Raw genomic sequence first — 8,751 nt, 5'->3', positions numbered from 1 at the left:
GCAGGCAAGCAGGCAAGCAGGCAAGCAGGCAAGCAGGCAAGCAGGCAGGCAGGCAGGCAGGCAGGCAGGCAGGCAGGCAAGCAGGCATGGCACTGGAGCAGTAGTTGAGAGCTTACAACTTGATCTGCAAGCAAGAGTCAGAGAGTTAACTGGAAATGACGTGGAATTTTGAAACGTCAAAGTCTGTCCTGGTAATACTCCTCCTTCAATAAGGCAAGACCTCCTAATTATTCCCAAATAGTTATACCAACTGGGTACCAAGTATTCAAACACAGGGGCCTATGGGAGTCATTATCATTCAAAACACTACCATCATATTTTGAGAAAGTGCCAAACTGTTTTCTAAAGTAGCTACTCCGTTTGCATTAAACCGATATTCCAGATGTAAGATGTTTTCCCACATCCTTATCTATGGTATCTATTTTATTTTTAACACGTGGACACCTTAATGTGCAATAGTTCTCACTGTGGATTTCATCTTCGCCTTCAGGATGATGAAATCCATTTTTATTGTGTTAAAATTTTCTTTGTATATACCAAAGTCTTTCTCTTCTTGCCTTTGGCTTTCTGCGTTCTTTGTCTCTCAACTCTTAATATCTGTCAGATCAGGGCAAGCCACAGAAATCATTCTAGCTAGATATTTCAGTGGTGGAAGATTTTATATAGTATCATTTGAAAGGGCTTGGAAAAAAAATTGAAGGCTACCTCTTGTCAACTGCCTTAAAGAGTTTAGTTTATAAGAGGATTTCAGAGTTCAGGAAGCTTCTATGACTATATTGTCTGCTGTCACCACATTATCTGGAATGCTGAATCTGTCTACAAACCTTTGGCCCTATATAGACAGCAGTGACAGCAGCTGAAACCACTGCAAGTACATTTTCTTGTAATACCTCAGTTGGAATCAAGTATCAGCTGTACAGGAACATGAATAGAAAGGATGAGAGTAATGCTGAGTTCTTTCATGCCTTACAGCTCTCCCCATCCTCGGCCTCTAAATAGAAGGGGTCTTTTGCTATCAGGGCTAGTGATGGCCCTGAGCTTTGCTTAGAAGTGTAATGGATAGAACTGACAATTAGAGTTAGAGTGAATACTGAAGGAACTGAAAGGGTTTGTGACCCCATGAGGGGAGCAACAATACCAAGCAACCAGAGCTCCCAGGGTCTAAACCACCAGCCTGGGAGCACTTAGCGGGGGACCCATGGCTCCAGCTATATATGCAAGGTAGGATGGTCCTGTCAAGTATAGGGGAGAGAGGAGATCCTTGATCCTATGAAGGCTGGAAGCCATGTGTGTGGGAATTTGAGGGTGGGGAGATGGGAGTGGGGGATAGGTGGGGGCACATCCTCATAGAATCAGGAGGAGGGGGTGGGATATGGGGTTCCTGGGCGGGAGGGGGGGAAATGGGGCAGAGGGAGAACATATGCAATGTAAATAAAATATCCAATAATAATAATAATAATAATAATAAAAGAAAGGAGACCCTCCCCCAAACAAAAGTTAAATTGAGACTGGCTTTGCATTGGAAAGCATAGAGAGTGGATAGTAGAAAAGGAGTTTAGCTTAGAAAAACCTGGACAAGTGGCAGAAGAACCAGTTTAGGTTGAATCCTGGGCAATTATAGAGGAAAGAGGTAAGAGAGGGCAAAAAGTGGGCCAGAGTGGCACGGGGAAGTTGAATGGCTGCTTGCTTGCTGCATGATGAGGGTTCCCATAACAAATACATGGATGAAGGTCAATGTATTTGTTAAGCTGATCAGTACTACATAGAGTGGCTCATTAGTGATTTAAATTGCCTTTCATATTTTTATGAATTTCTCATTTAAGACTTTTTTCCCCCAGTGTGGGGCTATGGTGAATCTGGCCATGAAAAAGCTTGCTTTTATTCTGGATTAATTCTCTCTGGTGGTTTTAATATGCTTGGCTGAGAACTGGTACTATTAGGAGGTGTGGTTTTGTTGGAGGAAGTATGTCACTGTGGGGGTGGTCTTTGAGAGAGCTTCCTTCTAGCTGCCTGATGATTCCAGTCTTCTAGTTGTCTTCAGAACACGATGTAGAACTCTTAGCTCCTCCAGCACCATGCCTGCCTGGATGCTGCCAGGCTTTTATTGCCATGATAATGGACTGAACCTCTGTACCTGTAATCCAACCCCAATTGTTCTAAGAGTTGCCTTGATCATGGTGTCTCTTCACAGCAATGGAAACACTAACTAAAACATCCTCTTTTCACAGTGATTGCTAACGTAAGAGGTTAGAAGGAAGAAGTAAGGTTCAACATTATTCGAACTGAATTGACATTTTTATAGTTGGAGGAAAAGTTATTCAGATATAAAATAGCATAACTTCCTGACACTATGGGTATCTGGGTCTGTCTCCATTCTCTGCTGTAGGTCCTAAGATTTTTATCTGAAGTGAGGAGGAGATCTGTAAATAGGAAGGAGACATTCGAATTTCACTTGAATAATATTCTACTCCTAAGTAATGTGATAGAACTTCTTTCAAAAAAAGTCTTTCAAATGCTGACCTGTTTTGCTATATCTAAAACCTATTTAAAGGTATTTGTTGTGATAAAGGTTTGACGTCAGTATTAGTTACCTTTCTGTTGCTGTAATAAAATATGACCAAGAACAATTTAGTGAAGAAAGGGTTTGTTTTTGCCTTAAAGTTCCAGAGAGACTCACTCCATTATGGTGGGGAAAGCTTGGCAGTAGGAGCCTGAGGTGGGGCTGGAAGCCCGGAAACAGTTAAGTCACATTTTATCCATACCCTGAAGGAGGAGGGGACCCTAAAGCTTCAGTGATCCAGTGATACATTTCCTCAACAAAGTTTCACCTCCCAAAGGTTCCAAACACTGCCACCAACTGTCAGACAAGTGCTCATACCTATGAATCTACAGGGGACATTTCACAGTCACAGCACCTCTAAGAATGCACTTAAGAACCCATTTCTTAGTAGGATAAAAATAATGAAGATAAAAGAATCTGGAGAGCCGAGTTAATTAGCTATTTTCTAATAGAAGACGTGGTGTAATGTGCTTGTACCATACCAAGAGGCTCAGGAGACACTCAAGTAGATATCCTGAATGAAGAAGTCAACTTTGGTTCAGTCCATTATCATCATGGCAAGAAAAGCCTGGCAGCATCCAGGCAGGCATGGTGCTGGAGGAGCTAAGAGCTGTACATCTTGTTCCGAAGACAGCTAGGAGAAGACTGGAATCATCAGGCAGCTAGAAGGAAGCTCTCTCAAAGACCACCCCCACAGTGACACACCTCCTACAACAAACTGCAGGAAGCTTAATGACCTAGGAGTTTTGCTTTACTCTCCTTTTTGTTTAGATATTGATCCAAATTGGAGGAATGTTAAATTTTTAATCCTAAAGAGAATCCACAAATACTTGAGAATCTTGAAAAGTAAAGGATTAGCTCAGAAGAAGTTGGAATGCAAGGCACTGATGGGGCTGAGTAGGGGAGCTTCTACCCCGATCCCCTAACTCTCAAGGGAAGCACAAACCCTTCAGAATCATAGATCATTTTGTATGGGATGGTCTTTGGAGTTTGTCCAGTTTACTTCCCTGATGCCTCTGCTGAGGAAGTTGGAGGTCGGAGGGTGATAAATCTTCCCGGTCACACAGCTTGACGTTTGCCTGGTCTCTTCTGGATCTGCTGTGGCACAGAGGCACTGTATCCAGGAGGTCAGGATAGAAAGAACTTCATGGTGAAAGCCAGGACATGAGCCGCAGCTGAGCCACAGAATAGAGCCACTGAGAGCTGAGTATAGGCGCTAGAGGACTTCATGTAAACACACCCAAGAAAGTAGCTCACTATGGTTGAGAGCAGACTGAGTGAACTCAGAGTGAGTGAGACCATGTCTTGGATTTATCTACCTGCAAATCACCGAAGTGTGCAAGCTGTATCAGGATCTCTTTGAGAAAGTACTTTATACACTAAATCAAATTATTTAAAAATAACACTTGAGTGAGTTGCCTGTTTCTAGGCTGATTCTAAGTTCATGTGTTCTTGTTATTGAAACATGAAGACACCAGATTTTAGGTCTGTATCCTTTATTAAGAATTTACTTTTTTTTCTTAATATGTGAAGGTAGCAAATATTTTGTCTGCTATGGTTTCCCTTCCAATGATATCTTGTCAACTTGTCCATTCCTAGTGCCTGAATACAACCAAACAGAGAGCCTTCCCTTTGATTTCAAGTTGCTTCACTTGTATGTTTTATCACTGGAAGGTGTAAAGGGAGGAAAAGAGGGCAAGAGAAAACCAACTTTATGTGCTTTACATGTATCCTCTATCAGGAATGATGTCTTTAGGCACCATAAGATCAATTTTGCTCTATTTGCATTGCTAAAACAGGTTTGAGTTTTTCAGTTGGCAGACTGAGGCGGGCCTCTTTGATATCACACTTCACAGTATATGTATTTTATGTGTGATCTTTCATGGGTTTCAAGTGTTAGGAGAATATTTAAAAGTTAAGATACCAGACACAATAAAGACCTGAGAATAAAGATCACTCAACATTTTCACACTTGGCCAAAAGCACATCAGACCTTCAAAGTCAGCATCGGACTGGCAAGCACCTTTATAATATCATCTTTGTGTTTTCAACTAATGGTTCCTTTTAGGGTGTAGTCCGGCTAGAAGCTGTATTACAAGTGCTAGTTACAAGAAACACAGCCTCCTGAACTGTTCCACATTGGGTTTCCAGACAGGACATTTGATTGCCATTCATTTCACACCCAGCTTCAGATTGCAGTATTTTTTAAAAAAACTCAAGAGAGCTAATTCTGAGCACTAGAACTAATAATTCATTTTAGAAGCACTTCTCACGACACTCAGTAGACATGCAGGTGTGTGCTGGGGTTTATGTGGTAGGAGATGGGGCAAGCAGAGGCCTTTCTTGTTCTGAGTTACTAATGCTGAGCATGCATAGTGCCAGCCACGGCCAGCTACCTCATGAGACATGACCTTCCCTTCTGCTCCTTTAAAGTGGATCACCCAGAGTTTGAGTGCTGCCCGTGATATGGCTGTGACTTTCCCTGGGACAACTGATGCTGTCGTTCTTTTTCTGTGCCTGTTGCATGCTTTCCTGCCAAGCAGCTATAGTGATTCAGGCATAAGCACAGTTTATGGAGCTTCCCACTCATTGCACTTTTCTGCATGGGAAAGCATCTTACAGCCTGTAAAAATGGGTTCTTTTGCTGTGTCTTATGGGATCCTTCACCTCCAAGAAGTTATGTGTCTCAGTTCCCTTTATTCTCACTTGGTAGATGCTTACACTCAAGTTAGGAGGTTGAAGTGACTTGTTCAAGATCGTTTGGTTATTTAGCAGCAGAAGACTCTAGATTGCAAGTCTCTTGATAGCTGTTGCTGTACTGCAGTCCCTAATGGTCATTATGTCCAAATGGACATCGCAGGGGAAATGGTCAAGCGTGACAATTATTTACCCACTCCATCTTTTCTTTTTGTTATCCCACAGTATATGAAAGTATACTGCTTTCTACTTAGGAAGGGAGCAGGATGCAGCAGAAGCATGATGGGAACCTGGTATTTCCCTAAGCCAGAATGCTATGATACTTCCTTGCATCAGTACTGAAAGTTTCAACTTCTCTAGTTACCTAATAAGAACCATAAATAATCTTAGTTTGTTCTCTTCTCTTCTGTTTTATGACACTACACTTCAGGGGCTCTGGGGCTCAAGCAGAAAACTGAGATTATTTTTAAAAGGGGAATCTTGACTGAAAAGTTAACAACTGATCAGCTTTGCTGTTAGGACTTAGGTCATCCATGACGAGTTTCTTCTAATGTACAAACTAAAAGAATAGGTATTAACAAAGCCTGGTAGTGTTCACTTGCTTTCCATGTTTCTTTGTCTTCTCTTGTGCCATAAGTGGGTTTATTCAATTTGATATTTAGTAGGAGTCTGTTTACCTTGTGTTCCAGGGGCCGTGAGTGCTGGGTGTATTTATGCATCTAAGAGACACAAACTCGACTATCTTTCTTTCCACATCTCTGCTTGGTTTGCATCTGTGATCAGTTGTAGCTTTGGGACCCTCTTAATCTTCCTGGCTGCTTTCTAGACTGGACTGGCAGTACCCTTTGCCTCTTATGATCTTTTGAGCTTGGTCACCAGCTCATGGTCACCCACAACTGCTCCCTAAAGAGCTGACTCAGTTCAGATGTTAGGAAGGTCAGGAAAAATAATAAGAAAGATGAAATATTTAGAGGGGTCATTGAACTTCACAAAATAGAACTTTTATGTTATCAAATTGGTTCAGAAATAATAAATGTGTGCTTATAAAATTGAGATCATCAGATAATTCTAAAGAACTGGATCGAGCTCCTTCTCACTTCTATTTTTAGAGTGAACATTACCTTCCACCCCTTCTTATGAACTTACCTCAGGGGGTTCACCACTCTATGTGTGGCCTTAGATATTGTTTTCTTAAAGATGCAAACATGATATAAAAGTCAAGTGCCAACCTAGATGGTGGGTAAGAATTCCTGAGTGTGGCCACTGGACTGGGGGATTGCAGTAATCAACAACAGAAAAATCTACCCGATCCAAGCCAGTCAGGGGCTCCATTGTTCCTGCAGGATCTGCAATGTAGGGCCTGTTTTTCCACACCATTGTATTTCAGCTCAAACCAGAAATCAAAATTATAAGTATTGGTAACAATATTAGCTACTTCACACATTGCTCTGATAAAGCAACTCAAGGAAGGAGGGGCTTCTTTTGGCTGCAGTTTGAAGATGCGATTCTTTGTGATAGAAAAGGCATGACAATGGGCGCTTGAAGCAGTTGATCATGCTGCACCCATAGTCAGAGAGCAGAAAGAAGCAGAAGCAAGTGTTCAACTTCCTACGTCTTGTCTTTAAGTCTGGGATCCCAGTCCTGGAATGATGCCACTAGAGTCAGTTGGGTCTTTCCACCTCAGTTAACCTAATTAAGATAACCCCTTCTAGTCAAGCCCAGAAGCTTGTCTCTTAGGTGAATCCAATTAACCACCACATAGACTATTCCATGTCTGATTTATCTATCTATCTATCTATCTATCTATCTATCTATCTATCTATCTATCTATTTATTCATTTATTTATCTGACCAACCAGAATATATTTGTGGCCAAGGTTGCTGGTATCATGTCTGGATTTTATTTATTTATTTTTTTTATTTTTTTAAGATTATAGCCTTTGTATATAAATCCTTTTAATACTTTTTTCTGTTCTCACACAGCTCTATAACAGGCAATAATTTAAACTGCAACAGAAAACTAACATACAGGAGCTCTGGAGAGTAGCTCAGAACATCTTCCTGGCTGAGCCTTTTCCTTCACCTAACTTGGTATGACTTCATCTTAATCTGGGATATTGACATCTGTTATATTGCAAAGTCACTCCTGGAAACTTCCCAGGGTCCAAATCCGTCTGTCTGTTGAGTTTTTCTCAACCTGAAATTATAAACTTGTCTTTGTTCTGTTACCCTTTCTTGATGCTAAAACCTCTACCTGTTCTAGAACTCAATATACTGGCTGTCTGTTGAGATTGTAGGTCTTCAGTTTCTCAGTGGTCACACTTCAGCCAGAATTCCATTCCTGACCAGAGCCATCCTACCTTACGTCAAATCATAACAAGTGATGGAACACGATACTACTATGTCTACTACTACTATAGTTATTATTTCTATTATTATTATTATACATACAATGTTAGATTGCGCTCTTACATATTCATGCTTAATATATGTTGCTAAGGGATTTCACGTTATGAAATTGCTCTCTAATATCTCCAGACAATATTGCAGTATTGCTACATGCGGATGAGAAATTATAAAATCTACTAACATAATTGTGTTGGATACTGAATGGGTACAAAGGGATACTGTAATGTATGTAGGTGATATTAAAAGTGGCACTATAGAAAATGTGTGGGTGGGACCTATCTTGTATACATCTGGAATACTTTTAGTGGCTTTGCAGGTTGGTCAAAGGCCCTGGTCCTCTTTTACTTGCCTTCTGTTTAATCTTGTGTTTATCACTCTCTCATTTTATTTGAATATGTAAGAATTTTTGTTTGTTTTTTTATTTTTGAATTTTTATGTGGCTAATTACATTTTGGGTGGTAATCTTGACTTGTAATTTGAGTTTTGTGTTTTTCCAAGTTTTCTCCAGGTTGATGGACCATCTTTTGCTATTTTCTTCTTCTGTGAGGTGTTTTTTATTGATTAAACATTCTACAGTCTAATACTTACCTGACAGGGGACATACCATAATCAAGAAGGCAGTTTTCCCAGGGTGAGACTCATCCACTGCACACTGGATGTGCTGACCACTCTCACTTTCTGAGAAAGAGGGAGAGAAAAGAAAAACTGTGTAGTCTGTCTTCTACAAGCTATAACTACTGTCATCCACATTACAAATACTGTTATTATGAATCACTGTATTAGCTACTAGTTGTAGCTAGGTATAAGTGAACTGTATGGAGATTTGTATGAGGATATGGCTGGGTCAGGGATATACATATTCAGAACATATGTATATTCACAGATACTGAATTGTTTTTGAAAGAAACTACACAACCTTATACTCCTACTAGCACCATGAAATTTTGTATTGTTTCACCACCTTACTGTCAACTTTGCTCAGTTTGTTTATACTACTCTGGATAGTACTTTTGGGGCCATTTTGCACTTATTAAGGTTGAGTATCTTTTCAGGCACTCCTGGGTACAACCCTCATTGTATTTTTC

At 40.5% G+C, this 8,751-nt stretch overlaps 1 protein-coding gene and 1 pseudogene across 1 annotated transcript in view; one reads left to right on the top strand and one right to left on the bottom strand.

The window, feature by feature from the left end:
* LOC114629152 (ubiquitin-conjugating enzyme E2 variant 2-like) overlaps positions 1–8,751 on the bottom strand; it is a 59,243-nt gene that overhangs the window by 38,237 nt on the left and 12,255 nt on the right. The window contains exon 3 of the mRNA XM_028777159.1: positions 8,255–8,344. Coding sequence (XP_028632992.1) covers positions 8,255–8,344 — 90 coding nt within the window. The remainder of the gene's footprint in view (positions 1–8,254; positions 8,345–8,751) is intronic.
* Positions 8,247–8,388, top strand: LOC114629229 (annotated as a pseudogene).

The sequence above is a fragment of the Grammomys surdaster genome, unplaced genomic scaffold, assembly GCF_004785775.1.
Source record: "Grammomys surdaster isolate TR1022 unplaced genomic scaffold, NIH_TR_1.0 278, whole genome shotgun sequence".
NCBI classification, from domain to species: Eukaryota; Metazoa; Chordata; class Mammalia; order Rodentia; family Muridae; genus Grammomys; species Grammomys surdaster.
Note: the sequence above shows the minus strand (reverse complement) of the source record. Positions and strands in the feature narration are given on the sequence as shown.